We start from the raw sequence: 19,153 nt of genomic DNA, 5'->3' as shown, positions 1-19,153 counted from the left end.
CTATAATCGAGGAACCACCAGACCACCTCCGATGAATCCTCAGATCACTCGCCCGCCCCCTTACTGTGTATCGCTCACTGACTTGGACGACTGCAGGTGCATGCACTGATGAGCTTCTTGACATGAGAGCCAGTTCCCCAGCGGAGTGAAGAAAATTACATGAACCTTCACGGGAGTCACTCCTCAGTTCTAATACCGTGTTTGTCAATTAATTATCATTTAGTTACAAGTATATCTGATATGTCTGAACAACAAAGTGGTCAAAAATCATTGTATTTATTTTTTGGAAACATTTTCATGATCGCTTTTTTCGTTTTACTTTTTCATTTATTATCATTTCCATTCAGTCAGTCATTAAGTGCTATTTAAAATGTTAATTTGCTACATATCCAAACAAACAAACAAAGTGTGCAATCCAATGAATGTTAATCTAACTGGGTTTTGATATATTTATATCTCTTTTTCTTCTCGCAATTATTTTTATTTATTTTGTGCACTCTAATCAATATTAATCAAACTATTGTTCGTTTATACATTTTAAGAATGGCGTTGATGATACAAATGTTTGTGTCAGTAAATGTGTAGGCTACTAACAGAGGCGGGGGTGTGTGTCGAAATAACGGGGACAGAGCTGGCTGCTGTCTGACGATCAGCTGTGCAGCGTCATCACAAACGGACGTCGCTTCACGTGACGCTCCGGAGGAAAGGACGTCCCATTGCTCTTAAAACTCATTTCCCTGCTTCTCGTGGTTTCCTTGCGTCCCTCCATACTTCCCTGGTGGGAGGGACTAGTCACAGGGAAACGACGCAAGTGAGGAACGCAAGGAATCCATTTAACCAAAGTGAGAAAGGCCCCATGTACATTTCCTTGAGTCCTGCACTGAAGCACCATTTCACAGTATCACTTCACAACATCTTACAGGTAAATATTTAACTTTTTCACTCAACTACATCTTAATACATTTAGTTACTAGTTACTTTGCAAATCTTAATCTATTACATTATCAAGTGACTTTATTTATAGCACATGTCAGAGAGAAAGTTCCTTAACACACAATACAAAAATACAATGCATTTAAAAAAAAGAAAAGACAATTGGAAACAATTGCAAAAACAACTCTTAACTAATGAGGTATGCTTCTATGTCAAATAATTTCCCAATTAATTAAGAATAAAGTATATCAAATTTAATCTAATCTGATTATGTAATGGAACATAATAGTACATTTACTTTTTTACTTTAAGTATACTGATGCTACTATTTTCATTATCTTATCTAAGGTCATCTTATAATGCAGGACTTTTACCCGTATTAAGGTGTTTCTATAATGATGTATTGCTATGCTAAGGAAACCTATCTTAAAACCAGCCATACTAAATGTACTAGGAAGTGAGACAGCGGACATATTTCGGGCAGTTATGGAATTTATTGGTGTCAAAGAGGAAGGGACAATAAGTGCATGAATATTAGTCAGACAGGGAATAATGCAGAAGTTACAGCTAAAAAAAAGCACTAAAGAAAGACTCATTTGAACACTGAAATATAATTTCTCAGACAGCATTTCTCTAAACTGCTCTCGGGCTTGTTAAAGAAAGGCTCATTGGCACCATGGCAGAGCTCAGTTTCAACAAGGATCACGGCTATCTGGAGGGTCTGGTCCGCGGAATGAAGGCTGGGATCCTGACTGACACCGACTATCACAATCTGGCCCAGTGTGACACACTTGATGGTAAGCATGTTGGTGTTGGGGAAGCTAATTTACAGGCATTGGATGAGGTAGAACTGTATACATCCAGATGGGAATTATTGAGTCAGAGAATGCTCTAAAATTACAACAGCATAGGAAAATTCAAAGTAGAGTACATACTATTATATGTAAACAAGTGAAAAAATATAATTTGATACAAATAAGGCAATTAAAGTAAAAACTCTTAGAGCAAAAAAAAACTGTAGATGTTCCAAATAATATTGATATGACTGTTGTTCTTAGTGTCAGATTTTTCAGAAAAATGGGGAGGACTTGCATAGTTTGACGGCCACTGGTAAAAAATACCTTTTCAACAGCTTTGACAATTAAAAACGACTTTACTACAGCAAAGCAGAGACATCTAGTTTGGCTAGCAAAAGCTACTTGGAATAAGTAGTGCAAGCTACTTTGAGCATTTCTTGATCAGACTGACAATATTTATTTTTGTGAATCAAAATTATTAACGTAATATAACGTAAAAAAGTAAAATGTCTCTCAACTGAGTTATTTTAGGGTGCACACTTGAATGCTGGTCCTACATAAACAACATAAGAAATATACTATCTTAGACCATTTGACAGACTTGAGTAATGGTCTAAAAAAAGGAAACATGCCAGTTGTCTGCTATCAGAGGGTAATTTACTGCAGTGTAACTGACAGGGATCATCTTTTCTAACCTGGACCCAGTTTTTCAAAACAGTAATCTGATTTTCTTACAAGGTAATAGGCATTCCTTTCTGGGAGACACATAGGCTACAGGGCAAGTCAGTGTGGATGAAGACAAATGACTTGTTAGTGTTGAGCTCAAGACTGTGTACAGTATATTTTCAGGAATGTTTATTTTCCCACTCACCAGTTCTGTAAGTTTGTGGATCTTGGAAATTGTTTGAGATAGTTCTCCTAACAGACCCAATGCAGTTTCTTTTTCACCATATGTGTCCGCCATCCGCTGAAATCCGTTTAACAAATTGGTCAAAAGTCAGGGAGTGCCATGTGTGAATTACATACTGTATAAACTTCCTGTTTTTCTTTTGTAAATGCAAACTCCCAGGAAGCCGTTGTGGAAAAACACTGATTTGAGCTCAAGTTAAGCTATGAGGACGATAAATGTTGTACAAAATGTTCTTTTCTTTCCCCAGACATGAAGCTGCATCTGCAGAGCACAGATTATGGTAAGATGCTGTCTTCGTCTGAGGAGGACCTGACTGTGTCTCTGGTGGACAGCAAGCTGAGGGAGAACCTGGTGACTGAATTCAGCTGCCTTCGCTCCAACGCCCTGCCTCCATTATCCACCTTCCTTGACTATATAACGTACGATAATGTAATTCATTAAGAATTATACAAAGATCACAAGACATAGTTCCTGTTTTAATCTCTCCATATATCTTGCTTTCTACAAGTCCCAAATCCAATCCATTTAAATGTTTAATTTCACAAATCTTTGTGTGCTACAAGATTCAAATGCTGTGTCTCAATTCACGTACTTCTTTACCTAGCTAAGCTATTTTAAGTGTGACCCAAAATTCAGGTACCGGGATGATTTTTCGTAACAGTCAAACAGTTGAGTGTGAAACGCTGGGGACTTCACGCACTCAATGATAACCACTTTGGTAACTTGACGGAAGTTGTGTGACCTGCCAAGATTGCAGTTGCTCTGGTGAACACAGCATTATACAATTAAAAAATATACTTTATATTATTTTTACTATTTAATAAACACAGCAGTATAGTGTTGTTATAAAGAAGCAACTGTTCATTTAATAGTGAACGGTCGTTGCTAGCTAGCTAGCAACAACCAGGCATTCGCTAGATAAAGAAGTACGTGAATTGAGAGATACGACGGGTTTCCAACTTGCTAGCTCGCTCGTTAGCTAGCAAATGTGGACATTTCAACCATCAGCCGTCGTCTTAAAAATGTGCACTGCTTCACAAAATGTGTATTCAAATTGAGTCAAAGCAATGTATAGGTAAACATTTTCTTAAAATTTAAAATAGTTCAATATGCCTTAAGTAAAAGGGATGTAATATAAAATGCCATGCACACAAATGAAGTAACATCTATTTACTCTGTGTTGCCATAGCTACAGCTACATGATCGACAATGTGGTGATGCTGATCACAGGTGCCCTGAAACAGAGAGATGTGGCAGAGGTTCTCCCACGTTGTCACCCACTAGGAGCTTTTGATCAGATGGCAGCAGTGGGCATCGCTCGCACCCCGACTGAGCTCTACTCGGCCATCCTGGTGGACACACCACTGGGTAGGGTCATTCAATCCTTTGTGTTTAACTATAACTCCTGAAGATGGTAACTATAGATAAACTCTCAAATAAGATTTAACACCTGAGATGATTTTATATCTCCAGTGTTAAAGTGAAAATTGAATTGTTTTATAATGGGGAGGAAACATTTTCAAAAACCGAAGTTTGATGAATAGGGACCCTTTATGGTTGGAGATCAAATTAAATATAAAAATATATCATTGTTTAACACCTAAAAGTGGGAGTGGAATCATCTGTGTTTATATACTGTATAAAATATGTGATTGTGGAGAAGGTAGGAGACTCATTGACTATAGGCGCAAACGGTACATAAGTTAACTTTTCAATGCGCTAAACAATTAGGTAAAGTTCAGGCAGTGACAATACTGTAGCTCTCGAAGCGTCTTTATATTTTCTCTGTTCTCCATTCTTTTTCACTCTGAATTTGATCCAAATTTCAATCAAGACTTGCCAAAAGAAGAAAAACACTCCCTCTACTCTTGGTACCTTGACCTTATGTTCCCTTATCCTGTGTTCACTTGGCCTTAAGTTCCCTCACCCAACGTAACCTCTGCTCTTTCTACATCATCCAGTGTTCACTCACCCAGTGTTCAGTTTTTCCCTTAGTCTATGTTCCCTCAACCGGGGTTCCCACTGGCCCATGGTTCCTCAGCCTATATGTTCCCTCACGCGACGTTCTCTTAGCCTATGTTCCCTCTCCAATTCTTTTCTCAGCCTATGTTTCCTGCCCCTGTGTTCCCCTGTCAAATGTTCCCTCAGCCTATTGTCCCTTGCCCAATGTTCCTTGAACATATTTATCCAAATTCCCATAAGGCGATGTTCCCTCACTCAATGTTCCTTTAGCCTATTGAGGTTTTCCAAACACATGAAGTGGCTTGGCTCAAATCTGTTTGACGACACAGGGATTTGCATTTTCACTTCAACAGGACTACTCACTTAAAAGTGTGTCCTGATCCTCGGGAACTCGGGATCTAAGTAGTGGCTGTATAAATGGTGGATAAACTCATTTATATCCCTATTAGTTTTAACAATAAAAGTCCCCCTCTATTTGTTATGCTTACTCTTCCTCCCGGCAGTATTAATAGTCTGGTTTTTATTGAAGAATAGCCATTTACAAAGCTTCACTTTGGAGCCAAATATAAATCACTGAAAGCTGACCACATAGACTTTATAAAGCGTATGTCTCTCTTGTGTCACACATGAGATCAAGGCACGGTCACACAACAGCTTGGTGGGAAAGGGAGAATTAGTTTGTATTCTGTAGGTTGGTTTGGCCCAACTCTGGAGATAGTAAAACTATGCAAAACAGCGACGCCCAGCTTGACTGGCAATCAAAATGGCCAACGAACAGTATTTGTTCGGGAGAGGGACGGCTTCAGGAAAGTCTTGGTTGGATTTTACCCTGTGTTTTTATCCACCTTCTCCAAAAAGTTGAGAAGTGAGGTTATATAAGGGACCATCATTAGTCTCTTTAAGTTGAGGAATATTCTTTTGGATTGTTTTTTAATGTTGCATTGAGTGAATTACAGGAACATAGGGACATAGGTCTGAGAAAACATTGGCAAGCAACACAGCTAATAAAATATTATGACTTTTTCCGTTTTTGACTGTCAGGCTTACTGCTCCCTCCACCGTCAACACCATCCATCCATCATCAAGACAATTTTCTATTGGTCAACCGGTCAAAGTTCACAAACACGGATATTCCATCGGAATTGAATCATTTCACGGCCAATTTGGTCTTTAAGCTGCTCGAACAGACATTGAGTTATGCTAGAGACTAATGATACCACTGTGTTGTTGTGTAAAAGCTCCGTTTTTCCAGGAAGCTGTATCCGATACCAACCTGGATGAAATGGAAGCTGAAATTCTCAGAAGCAAGCTGTTTAAGGTGACTACAGGGTAAAATTATACTATAAAGCGGTAATGTGTGTGTCTGTGTGTTCATATAAATTCTGGACTGTTGAGTTTTAGGACAATGTGCTTACCCTCTTCCTTTGGGGTCAGGGTTTTATGTTACAGACACTTAAAGACTTTTTTAAAGATATGATGAATATGTGTTTCTTTAAAGGCATATTTAGAGTCTTTCCACTCCTTCTGCAAGAGCCTTGGTGGAGCCACAAGAGATACAATGTGTCCTGTCCTGGAGGTACTGTGAATAGACTTTATACATATTTTGACGTAGACCGTCCTTTTCATGCTAGGAATCATTCAAGTAGGTCTTAAGTCCCATATTTCTTATTATGGTCATCTCACCTAAATGTAGTCAAATAACATACAGAGCTGTCTGACCAGAACTGATAATACCAATATTTGAGGAGTTATCTTTAGATAAAAAGCTAATTGCTGCTGCACAGAATTAATACATGATGGGAAAGGGCTCCAAATTGGAGTAGTACAGTGATGACGTAAAATTGTAGCTAACCGGAAGGGGCATCATATGATAAACATAATCACATTTGGCAGGATATTCTCCACAAATGAACACCTCTTTGTGATTGTGGAAAGATATTCGGCAGTAATAAAAAGCTATAAACAAACTACGGTCACATGAGTAGTGTATTTAATGTCGCAGAACAAAACGTGAAAATATAAGCTTGTGAGTCTTATTTGCGGCCTTTAACCAAAAACATGTTTACATTTTTTTTTACTATGAGACGATGGGAACCAGAAGTGGTAAAGAACATGCTCCATGCCAAAAATGCTAACAAATGTTACGCGTTGTAGGACTCTTTCCTGCATCACTCACAGTGGCAGCAGGGTGGCCACATCTATGTTTCCTTGTTCTTTAGTCATTGTCAATCCTCATGATCAAACTTCATTTAAATCTTAGTATTGTTAGACATCAGCTCCCTGTCTCCAGCATCCTCTTTGTGTTTTCTAGCATATTACTCGTAGAATTTCCTTCACAATTTCTTCAAGTTTTTACTACGTAAGATTTCTTTTTGCTAAAAATGCTGTGTATGTGCTTCAGTTTGAGGCAGACAGGCGTGCGTTCATCATCACAGTGAACTCCTTCGGGACGGATCTCAGCGGAGCAGACAGGAGTGTGTTGTATCCATCTTGTGGCAAACTTTACCCTGAAGGACTGCAACTGCTGGCCAGGGCAGAGGACCATGAGCAGGTCAAAGCTGTGGCAGACTGCTACCCAGTGAGTCCAAACACATTGCCTGCTGTGTTATGACTGCACTTAATCAAAGTCGTAAACAAGGTTAACATGAACCCTAACCTCTTTGCAGGGCTACAAGATCATTTGTGATGACCCTGAGCCAGAATCAGGATGCAAGACTCTGGAAGACAGATTCTTTGAACAAGAGGTAATATCATTTGAAGGTTCTTCAGACTTTAGTGTCCCATGAGGATGTGCAATCTAGCTGTTGAAGTTTGGGACCAATATATTTGGACCAAGCACAACATTTCACACAAAATGTACCTTGAAAGTACTCACAGGAGGATTGTGGCCACATGTGAAAATAACATCACAATGAGTTTACAGCCCTCATTGTGGTGGTAGTAATCATCTTCCGTAGAAGGCAGTTTGTTTACATTATTTTCACTGACGATATGTTAGTGAACATTTTGGGATAACTAAAATATCTATCTATCTATTTGTGTTGTAAGTGCCTTTCTGTGTCTGTTAGAACTCTCATTATCTACCTTTTCCCAGGTGAAGTTGAACACACTTGCTTTCCTGCAACAGTTCCACTTTGGAGTATTTTACTCCTACATCAAACTGAAGGAGCAGGAGAGTCGTAACATTGTCTGGATCGCAGAATGTGTCACACAGCGACAGAAGTCCAAGATACACAACTACATACCTATCTTCAAATAAATTAACGGAGCGTGATTGGTACATTTTGGGGTGTTTTTCTTCTTCAACATGTCTTCTTTTAGGCTCGTGAAAGAAAACATCCAAAATCAACATGTGGGTGTTTATTTGAGTAACTTTGTTTATTTATGTATGTAGATTTCTCCTAAATTCACCGAAATCTAGAATTAGATAATCCCTTATTCGCATATTTAACGAAAACATCAACAGCAAAAAAACGGTAATTCAAAAAAATGTGGATTAATTTAATCAACTGGTGAAGTTTCATTTTGATTTTCTTAATTTTTTTATGTTTACCCTCTTCTCTATAAGTTCTGTCTTTAATAAACAATCGTAAGATAGCATACAACAGGTAATGCACTTTATCAAAAACATTTGTTGATGTCTTCATAGTCCAAGTTTGCTTGTTAGGATCAATTACTTTGGGGTAAAATAGTTATATAATATAAAAAATGAGGCCTTGTGATTAATAATAAACTTGCTGTAGTTATAGTATGTTCACATTCACGTTCCTGGCCCAATATCTGGATGTCTAAATAGTGAGGTATAACAATGTGTAAATATACAATTAAGAACAAAATGCAATACAAAATATAAGTAATGTAGCACAAACAGTGGTATAAAAGTATAAATGTGTCAGTTTTAGCAGCTAACAGATATCACAAATCCGCCATGTTCACTCTTCATCAGCGCGTCCGGTCAGGCTTTCACTAAATAAAAAAACAGAAACATATCAGGGCAGTTCAGAATCGCAGACTTTAGAACATGGTGTGAGTCTAACCAGTCACGTCCTTGGTTGTGTAATGGCCTGACTTACAGCAGTGGACTGGGACCTCCAGAGGTATGTAGTTCTGCCGGCAGAGATGAACAAAAGCAGATGCTAATCTACAGGGTGCTCTCCAGGAGCTCAGTTTACACACCGACCAGAACCGACTGGGATCCACCTGACAACAAAAACACTTTGTAAACATGGAGCTCAGAAACAATCACATACATTGTCATTCGTTTGCTCAATGCAAAGCCCTTATATAAGATTATTATTGTAGATCAGGGGGATTCAAAGTCACGGACTGTAGGCCTCTTGCAATGTTTGGAAAAAATTGTGCCTTCACCCTGTCTTACTTTTGCTCAATTCCAGGATGCCTTTGGGATTATGATAAGGTTATTTGAACCCTTAGGCCAGGGGTGGGGAACCTAATATTTTACCATGACTCGTGCATGCATTCACGTGCACGGTTGTGGCATGACCACCAAAACAGAAAGCATATTGGACACAAGATGTTTGCAAAAGTATTTAGTTTCCTATCCATGTGGACTGCTTTAAGTGGGGGGGACCTAACCTCCTCTAGGGGGGTCCTCACCTCCTCCAGTGGGGTCCGGGGGGCATGCTCCCCCGAGATTTTTTTTTTAATGTTGAAGTTAAAAGCATCAATCTGGTGCACTTTGAGAGCAACATTAGGAGATCTATGGATAGATCTCTCAACATCAATATGAAACAGAACTGTAAGCAGATTTATTTTTCTTTATGGATATTTTACAAATCACTCCCCTTTCAAACTGTATTCTTGTTTATTAATAAAAAAAATATTTACTGTCATATAGTATTTTATACCTGTTTACTTTATTATCTTGTTTTTTTATAACTATAATGATCATATAAAGATGTGCCTTTACCTCACTGGTTGTAGAAAAAGCTTCTTATATTCGTTAGCATAGCTAGCTAACCAAATGCTAATAACAACAAAGTTATTGACTGTATGATCAGTATGACAGATGAACAGATCGCCACTGGGATTACAACTAAAGACACAGCCACGAAAATACTGCGGCATGTGTCCGGCTCTTTATGGGTACGACGCTCTGGTGCTCTCCGTCAGAAGAACTGCACCCCTGTCAGACGACACATATACCACGTGATGACACGTTAGGCTCGTGTTGTGTTCAAGGACCCTGACCTTGGCCAGGAAAAACAGGCACTCGCTTGTTTAATTTTTTTGCGGTTTAGATTTCTTTTCTTTTTTTCTTTTTTGCGTGTGTTTATAAATTACCTCGAGGGCCGTAGCAAATGGTCTCGCGGGCCGTATACAGCCCGGGGGCCGGAGGTTCCCCACCCCTGCCTTAGGCACTCAACAATTTAACCAACATATCCTTATATTGCCGTTTGACATAACACAGACTACACTAAATACATAATAGATGACATGCTAAGACTTTTATCAGTTTGGGATTCTGGGAAAGTATGAAAAACTTCTCTCTGAACTATCACTCAAAAATAAATCACGCACATTTGGGCTATACTATGCGATCTTATTTTGCTATTATAATGACTCACTTGACATTTCAAATGAATATTTCCCCCTTTTTTCCCCCTTGCTTAGAAACTCCTTCTATGGGTTAGGCAGGTGTAAACGCGTAACACTGGTCAGAAACCAATGCAAAAGAAGAAACATCTCAGATCAGATATGCAGCGTTTGTTGAGCGCTTGTTGACAGTGACAGTTGGCTAGTTTAATAATCCCTGAATGTCAACAAGAGTTCTTGTCCCAGCTGTGTGCGTCACTTTCTAGTATCCCTGTTTCCATTTTGTTTTTGCAGCTTTTTCATTTATGCAACACTTTGAAGAGTTCTTGGTGAATGTTTTGTAAATACTGCGCATGTGTTGTGAAGTTGGTGACAATGTGTTTTTCATTTGCATGTGTTTTAGCATATTTGTGTTTTAACATTTGCATAGTTTATGAAGCTGCAGCGCGTTTGTCCTAATGGAAATGTTTTGGGCCGTTGTAGCGCGGTTGCACTTGTCGGCCACCCTAGATTTGAGATTGAAGGCATACTCTTAGGCTTTTTTTCTGTTGAATTTATACTGTGTGGAAAATATAAGTAAATAAATAAAATAAGTAAGTAAAATATATATTTGACTAGTAAATGTATTTTGAACTAACTACATGTATGCACAAAACGAGTAAATAAATAAAAAGTTTAAATATATATATACTGTATGTTTTTTTCACTTCGCTGAGCCTCCACTGAAATTGCGTGAAGCTCCCTTGGGAAGCTGGTCTCACAATTTGCTTTAGATAAACATATGTATATTTGGTTTTCATTACTTCTGGCAGGACTAAGAAATTAAATGCACTCATTGACACAAGTTTTTTAGCTTTATCTACCCTATGAGTGGAGTTCAGTACAGATGGATCATGTTTGTTCTGACACATTAACATTGCTCATCATGTCCGGCTAATTATTTTATCTTATCTTTGTCATGAAACCATTGGCATCAGTTAGGTCTGCCAGGTAGGCGCTGTGCCAGACACATGTTTTTAAATTGTGTAACATCCACATCCATCCTCACAAGACGATGATAAGGCTCATTAATAACATACCGCTGGGTAAGAATTATTCACTCGCACGAGCGTGTTTGCACTCACCACCCTGAAACAGGAGCTCAGCGGGGAATCAGGAGAGGAGAACAAAGAGTCACAGCTGGGAGGGCCAGTGGCTGCTTGAGGGAGGTGCTCTTTTACACCTGGATCTTTAATACAATCCAGATTCATCTGAAAAAAACAGACACAATAAATACTTTCTTGAAGGGTTGTGTCTATTGTATATAATTGAAGTGTCTCACTTGTCCAACCTGCCAACTATGGAAGAACTCCTCCAAATGTTCAGCCTGAGAACCATCAAGCAAAGGAAAATCGTTCCCGGATTCATTGTCATTCGTTCCCAACAGACCAGTGGACACACCTATGTAGAAGAAAACATGTTGTTCCCAATAATGAGGATCAGTAGGATATTTAATCTCAGGACTCACGTCAAATCTTTCGTTTTAGACCTACCATGCAACCATCCATCGAGAGTGAAGCTGCACAGCTCAAGCAACAGGTCACATGACACTGACGCCCCATTCTGATTGGACATCTGCACAATGTTTGACCCTCTTCTGACAGTTACTCCATTGTCACTGTGAAATGTGCGCGTAACATCGTGGTTGCAATTGGCCTTCACCTAGGACACAAACATGTATTTTATTTATTTTTAAAGGCACGTTGAAAGAAGTCCGTCTGCTGCAGTTTTCATTTTGTTCTCTGACTAAACACAGTCCACTCTTCTAATTATTTGGAGTCCCCAAAATTAACACGTACCTGTCCATTGTGCTGAATGGTGACGGTGCTGTTATTCATTTCTATGAGAAGGAAGTCTGTATTGCGCAGCAGTGTGAATGAAGGCTCAGCACTGACGTCTTGAGCAAGGAGCAGTGCACAGGAGGGGGGGAGCTCATACAGATGACCATCAAATGTCACCACAAACTGATCCGCCACCAACAGAGCTTGGTCTGAAAGAGAAAAACAGAAAGAGAGAGACATCATTAGAATTACAAGAATAAAGGAAATATTTCACCTACAAAATCTCATTTACCCAGTTGTATGCTCACGATCTAAAACACATGCATTTTCATTGAGACATTACTATTTAAATGTCGCAATGAAGTGGAAGTGGTCATATAATGGAAAACTCAAAGGGACATTGTTTGGGGTAAAGTATTCCTCTAAGTCCTAAAGTTGCATTGCGTTTCTTACTGAAAAATGTGTCTTACGTTTAAACGGGCTGTCTATCATCTTCCTTTTGAGACGGTAAAGTTCAGCTGTGGGCCTGACTGTGGCGAGGGTCTGCAGGGGTCTCAGGAGCCACTCCTCCAGAAGGATTTCTACCAGTCCAGCCTCGGACACCCTGGACCAGGGGAGCGGTGGCAGCGGCACTGACACAACCACCGAACACTCACTGAAAAAAAAAAAGAAAAGGCAACTAGGTTAAAAATATCTTACTGGAATAATTTTCTTATTAACTTACATATTTTTTATTAAGATTTTGGAATGTAACAGCAAATACACAACTATGAAGTTTGAGTTTATATACATTTTCACTACAGTGAGGGACACAGAGGGGACACAATTGTATGTATACAAGACATGAAAAAGTGGATTTTACATAATAATTGCCCTTTAACTACTTCATGACAGAATATTGGAGATAAAGCCGCACATGAAAATCATGAAATCTGTCAACCCTTAGCTCATCCACCTGTCATTCAGAGGACATTCCAACCTGGTCTTTAAAACCTGTATTTTAGGCAGGTGGTCAGAATATTTTATCATTATTAACTACTCCCTGTCTTTTGCCACTTTTTACCCCTTCTTGAAGAAACCATGGTTAGATTTATCTGTTTTTACACATTTTAGGCCTATCTCCAAGCTTTTGTTTTCATCCAAGATTTAGGAATACAAATATCTTCACACAGTTGATTTTTTTATGTTTAACAAAAATCTTACCATTGAAAAAATGTAATCTGGTTTTCAAGCTTGACACGACACATGGTTTTGAAATGACTTACTGCTTGTATCTTTGTCATTCGTGGAGCCTCTCGTGATCCTTACTTTTGTGGGTGCCCCCCAGGGCTCTATACTGGTTCCTCTTGCCACTAACTTGCTATCCCTCGGGCAAACCATGCCAAGTATAGACCTTAAATGATATGCAACTGTATGTCCCTTGGAACCTGACACAACTAATGTTTCCTATATTATGTCTTTGCTCAATGATAATAACAATAGGACATCCTAAAATGTTGTAATTTCAAAAAAGAGGCCCGCAACCTGGTAGTTATTTTCAACTCAAGTCCTTATTTTCTTCTGCAGAGTAAGGAAAGGCCTTCATGCTTTTATCTCCTCCAGAGTTAACTACCGCAGTGCTTTGTATTGTGCTATCAGCAGGCAAAACATCTAAGAAATACAAGGCAGAGAAACTCAATAACCTCTATCTTTTCGTAAATGTCACTTTTATCTTTTAAACCTTTTCTTAGAGACAGAGTATTCAATTTCACTTTTTTTATATAGTTTTATATCTTTCTTTCATGATTATTAAAACTTAAGGAAGAATATGTCCCTCCACTGACCTCTGTTCATAACTGAATGAAAGGAATATTTAAATAAAAAATGTGTTTCATGGAGCTTTTCTATATGTTTATGTGAGACATGTGCAGTACCTGGGGGAGAATTTGTAGGCAGAGGCCAGGCGTTTCCTGACCCCAGACAGAGCCATCGCCAGCCTGGTCTCCACCCAGTGGTTGGCATGCTTTCCTGCCTGGTTCACAGAACACCATCAGTCATCGTTCCATTTTACAAGTTTATCATCATATGACAGGGCAGGGAGGAGGGGGCAGCGGATATGGCTTGGGTAAATGTCCAATTGGCTTCTTGTTGTCACGGTAACCAGGGCTATGCTTAGTTCAAGGTTGTTCTACACAAATATGTGTGCGAGTGCGAGTGAGTGTGAGTGTGAGTGTGAGTGTGTGTGTGTGTGTGTGTGTGTGTGTGTGTGTGTGTGTGTGTGTGTATAAAGTAAAGTAAAGTAAAATGAACATTGTTCTACTCTATATTTTATGTTTACCATTTTTTTTTTACATAACTTGAGAGGATTTCGCATCACTACAAATAGATTATGATGGTAAAACACAAAGTATCCCAGTTTATGAAAACCAAGTCAAGAGCTCTTTCAGGTTTTTGAAACTTGGATATTTAGATGCAGACAACATAAACAAGTTACCCTACTGTAACCCTAAACCCAACTCGGATTGTAGTTCTTAAATGTCAACACATTATTTTAGTCAGCGAAATTGAATTTACCAGGGCTGTCAATGTTAACGAGTTGTTCAAATATTTCCTGTAATTCCAGCATAGATGTTTACTATGAATCGCATGGCAGTGCAAAGGCAAACAAAACGGAGAAGTCGGCACGAGCTACATGTATCTGCAGACTGGAGACCACTGGACATCAGTGAGCAATGGAACACCTCATCCAACACAAATGGCAACTGCACTTGTTGGCTTTAGGTGTGGTTAGTACAGAGGTAAGGCGCTTTGCTGAACCATGCTCCTGTAGTTGCACAGGAGTGGGAGAAAGCAGACAGTCTCCACTGTAGGACAGATAGAGCCCGCAGTATGATAGCGGCAGAGATAACATGCCATGCATGTGTAGCGCACATTATATGAGTGGTATCACAGTGGCTCTCTGTGACATCAGCTTTGTCTATGCTTTAGCTGTCAGACTTCATTCCATAAATTCAGATATCATGTTATAATAAAGTAAAAAACCCTATGATTTCTATTAGCAGTTTGTCATACACACCACACGTGGTTTCTTTTTCTCCCCCAAATACGAGTAAACACTAGTATTTGAACTATATTATTGTATTTAAGTGTTTTAATCGTTGAAAGCACTAGAATTTGCTAATCTTACTATAACGTTTGTTGCTAAGAAAAAAGTATTTCTCACCACATCCAGGGCGGCGCTGAGCGTGGTGACCCCGGCCTGAGCCAGGGGCCTCAGCTGAGGGTTCCCAATCAGCACAGGGAGGACATGCATCAGCCCGTCAGTCCACAGAGAAACAGCCTCCCTCCACAGCGCCTCCACCCTCTGGCCCTTCACATCTTGGTACACACCTGCCAGAGTGGCCAGGGGCCCTGAGAATAGAGCAAAATGCATTAAGATGAGAGCAGCAGATAAACAGTATTATCACATTCAAATAACTCAAATGGAAAGTAGGGGTAAAGTATCCTGACAACAGAAAAATTGTGAAAAGATGCTACTCATGCGTCATATAATGACGCAAAGGAAAAGATAATTAGTTTGTGATTTCATGAAGAAATTCGATTTCTGGCTTTGAGGAAAGGCAGGGACTGACTGCACTCACTCAAAAAGTCAAATTTAACTCCGCTGGCCATATCAGTGTAAGCAGGCTTAGACCTGCTTTACTTTACTTTAGACTTTATTGTGCCCCAGGAGGAAATTCCTTACAGCACCGTACACATCACAGAGCAGTACACGTGAACACCAGTACACACTCCTATCCAGTGAGGCCAGTTGTTCAAAGGGAAGATTGGAATTTTTGAAGTGGGGTTGTATTAGGAACTTATCTTTAGAAAGTGTGCGCTGTATTTATAATATGTTTACCAATTTTGAATGCTCTCCTCAAAGCCATTGGATTACTTTGAAACAAATTGGAAGGTTGGTACAAATCCGAGCCTCCACAAGTTGACTGTCACATATTGATATGTCCTTGGGCAAGATACTGTACATACACTTAACCCAAAGTTGCTCAGGATGTCAAGGTAAGTCCGAGGGAATGTTTGAGAGATTGTATGAATAGTCTGCATGAGCAAGTGGGACCTTGTGCGGCAGCCTCTGTCTGAATGTGTGCAAATCGGGAATGCTCATCTACTATATGTAAAAGTGCTTTAAGAGGTCACAAATACGGTGGCCGACAGGGGCAAATGCGCTACAACGGTCCAAAACATTTCCATAAGGAGAAACGCAATGCAGTTTCAAAAACACTGGAAATGAAAAAACATGAATGAGCCAAAACACATGCAAATAAAGAAACATCTTCACCTACTTAAAAACACATGTGCAGTGTTAACTAAAAGCGCTGCATAAACAAAAACTCTGCAAATAAAAAAACCCTGCAAGAAGCTAAAAACACAAAGAAAATCAGGGGACACTAAAAAGTGATGCACACACTGGCCAACTGTCACTGTCAACCTCAAATGTACGTTGTATTGGCTTATTTAAACAATGTGTCTGCACAATTCCTCCCGATATTATTGCAGATCTGATATAAGCTAGTTAGCTAATGTAGCTAACCTAGTCATTTAAAATATACTGACAAAACACTTACAATTACAATTATGAAACAGACTAACTCTGCCAACACTGACAGTTGGCCAACTTTATAATCGCTGATGCGCTCCGGTCCCAGCTGTGTGCATCATGCATGTGTTGGCAGGTTGGTGAAGATGATTCTTGATTTGTATATTTTGACACGTTTGTGTTTTTTATATCTGCATCACTTCTGAAGCTGCAGCGTGTTTCTCCTAATGGAAGAGTTTTAGCCCGTTTGCACCTGTTGGCCACCGTACACAAAGACTGATAAAGCAATATATAAATGCAGTCCACGCAAATAAGAGAAAGGAATAACTGGCCTCTGATGGCAAGGAAAAGTGTTAGTGAAAATATTCTGATCTCATAAAACCCCACCTTTAAACATATTTAATATTTTTTACGATAGCTATGAATTCTAGGACATGCCTTTTAGTTTAGGTTAGCCCTTCAACACATGAGGTGGTGATTATGTGGCTAGATACAGTCTATATTAATTACCGGTTTTAGCGGCCTTATTGTTGAGCTCTGTGAAGTTGGGTGTGGGTGGTTAATTATACAGGCGGGGTTGTTGGCTATGGGTATGTGAACAAAAGTAAAGACGCAAGAGTAACTCCAAGGAGGCCCTATTAAGCTTTTGGGGATGTTCCCTTTCCTGTACTGTGCTTTTTATGTGAATGTAAAGGCTAAAATCCCTGTGTTCCCTGTGTTCCCTCTAGACTTCCCCAAGCTAAGACGGCTCCATTGGGCTCCTTTATTTTTTCTTCTGTTACATGAGGACATCCCTATGTAACACTTGCTTCTATTGGCTAGCACTTCAACACATTGTATGTGATAGGCTAAGGGATATCAATCAGGGCAGACTGGGCTCTGGTTTCAGACAGAGGGTGAAAAGAGGTGCTGCAGCACAGGCAGTATGAGAAAAATAAAGAGCTTTTTGAACATTAAAGCATGTGGACATGTCACAGTAGGGACACTAAATATAAAGATGAACCTGAATTTAGCCGAATGTGTCCTCTTTAAATTTTCAAGTGAAAGAACCACAATGTTTTTGTTAAGGAAAAGTAAAGTATTGGCCAAACCAAAGCAGCACGAGAGCGTCCTATCTCTTTTATCTGCTCTCTTAATCTTTCTCAATTTCCTTTTCAGTGACACAAAATGCACGACCCCATGGAGTCAATGTCTGCCATGTGACCCCTGTGGACTCACTCCTCAGTTCCTGTTGTCCCAGCAGAGAGGCGTGCTGCAGCAGGCTGAGGAGGCGCGGCAGGCTGTCGGTCAAGAGGCGGCGCAGGGGGCTGTGCTGCCACAGAGCCAGCAGACCCCCCTGTTTGTGCTGCAGCAGAGCCTGAGCATGCTGGGAAACATGAAGCGGAACAGCACTCAGCTCCTGAAGCAACTCGCTGTCCCTGGACTGTGGAGAGAAGGTTGCCAAGTTCAAAAAATGTAAATGCATTTGTTGACGTAACTTATCCTGCAGTCATTTGTCTACCTGCCGTCTGAATTCCACGAGGAGATGCTGTAACGTCTTGACTCTTTCCAGCAGCTTGGTCTGTATGCGAGTGCTTAGATATTGAATCCGTTCCTGTGAAAACAAAAACATATTGAACAGATTCTGAATGATTTTAACTTATTATTCTCTTCACGGATCAACTCTATGGAATAATAGAATGATTACATTTAATGGGGAATTGTTACGAGGAAGGCATTTTCTTTGTTTATGATCTGTCCGATTGCACTGGTCACTTTATTTCTTGCACAACTTGAAAATACAGACATAACAGATACAAAAGGTATACATTGCAGGATGAGGCAGAAAACCAAATGGACTTATTTGAAGCCTCCAGCTAAATAAAGTTAAAATTCCCAATGTTATATAGAACACAAGGTTAATATACAAACCAATAATAAGAATTCACAGTGACGGCATCACTACCTTTTTAGGTATCATTTCAATTATATAATAATTATAGTAGAATCGCTGATTCAGTTAATTAAGAATATGTGTATGTTTTCTATTGACAGGATAAATGGTCAAATTGGTGATTAATGATTAAATAATAAAAAATTCAATTACTTATGTATTTGTGCTGCGGTTTGAACGGGCTGAAGCCAGATATGTAAACCATTATGAGTAAAGCACATTCTGGAATTACGATAATGGTTTATTTTCCACAATGTAAAAGAAAATGTTATTTAAAATAGTGAATAACGTTCGATGGGTTGCAGAGTTTCTTAGATATTGTTGAAATTATAATTATACTAATAACATTTGTAAAGCGGGGAACGAAACTTTCGAAAAAAATGTATGCCCAGCCTCAAATATATTTTTTCGTTAAATAATAAAAAATTTGATATAATACAAGATAAATGAAAATCAGACTTTTGACCAATAATTTCACATTTTTGTATTCACTTTTTTAAATGTCTCTATTTCTGACATGGTTAATTTGATAATTACTTTTTTTACAATTACATATCTACTGTCAACCCAGTCTCACGGCATTTCGTGTTATAGTCACGAAATTAATCTATTGATTCGTGTAACACAGAACGATTTTAAAAGCAATGTATTTCTATTGGTAGTGTG

General features: G+C 39.2%; 2 protein-coding genes across 3 annotated transcripts in view; one reads left to right on the top strand and one right to left on the bottom strand.

Annotated features, from left to right (window-relative positions):
- Positions 1-825: 825 nt before the first annotated feature.
- atp6v0d1 (ATPase H+ transporting V0 subunit d1) lies at positions 826-8,114 on the top strand. Of its 2 annotated transcripts, none has more exons than XM_010791996.1 (9): positions 826-922; positions 1,556-1,730; positions 2,888-3,059; positions 3,836-4,008; positions 5,841-5,920; positions 6,101-6,178; positions 7,004-7,180; positions 7,269-7,346; positions 7,697-8,114. In XM_010791996.1, exons 2-9 carry the CDS (start codon positions 1,610-1,612, stop codon positions 7,859-7,861), a joined length of 1,044 nt encoding a protein of 347 aa, XP_010790298.1. In that variant the 5' UTR covers positions 826-922; positions 1,556-1,609; the 3' UTR covers positions 7,862-8,114. The 2 variants fall into 2 exon arrangements, with proteins under 2 accessions (XP_010790298.1, XP_010790297.1); XM_010791995.1 differs by having other exon boundaries at positions 3,830-4,008.
- A 91-nt stretch (positions 8,115-8,205) lies between these two features.
- Positions 8,206-19,153, bottom strand: part of LOC104963415 (uncharacterized) — a 15,394-nt gene continuing 4,446 nt past the window's right edge. Inside the window, exons 3-13 of the mRNA XM_010791997.1 lie at positions 18,056-18,148; positions 17,773-17,977; positions 15,181-15,368; positions 13,892-13,989; positions 12,449-12,633; positions 11,997-12,187; positions 11,691-11,859; positions 11,489-11,598; positions 11,283-11,408; positions 8,676-8,802; positions 8,206-8,568 (exon numbers count right to left, since the gene is read on the bottom strand). Of these exons, the coding sequence (XP_010790299.1) occupies positions 8,558-8,568; positions 8,676-8,802; positions 11,283-11,408; positions 11,489-11,598; positions 11,691-11,859; positions 11,997-12,187; positions 12,449-12,633; positions 13,892-13,989; positions 15,181-15,368; positions 17,773-17,977; positions 18,056-18,148 (1,503 nt within the window). The 3' untranslated portion in view covers positions 8,206-8,557. The remainder of the gene's footprint in view (positions 8,569-8,675; positions 8,803-11,282; positions 11,409-11,488; positions 11,599-11,690; positions 11,860-11,996; positions 12,188-12,448; positions 12,634-13,891; positions 13,990-15,180; positions 15,369-17,772; positions 17,978-18,055; positions 18,149-19,153) is intronic.

This window comes from Notothenia coriiceps, unplaced genomic scaffold, assembly GCF_000735185.1.
Source record: "Notothenia coriiceps isolate Sejong01 unplaced genomic scaffold, NC01 NC01_scaffold00036211, whole genome shotgun sequence".
NCBI classification, from domain to species: domain Eukaryota; kingdom Metazoa; phylum Chordata; class Actinopteri; order Perciformes; family Nototheniidae; genus Notothenia; species Notothenia coriiceps.
This window is presented reverse-complemented; position numbering and strand designations above follow the sequence as displayed.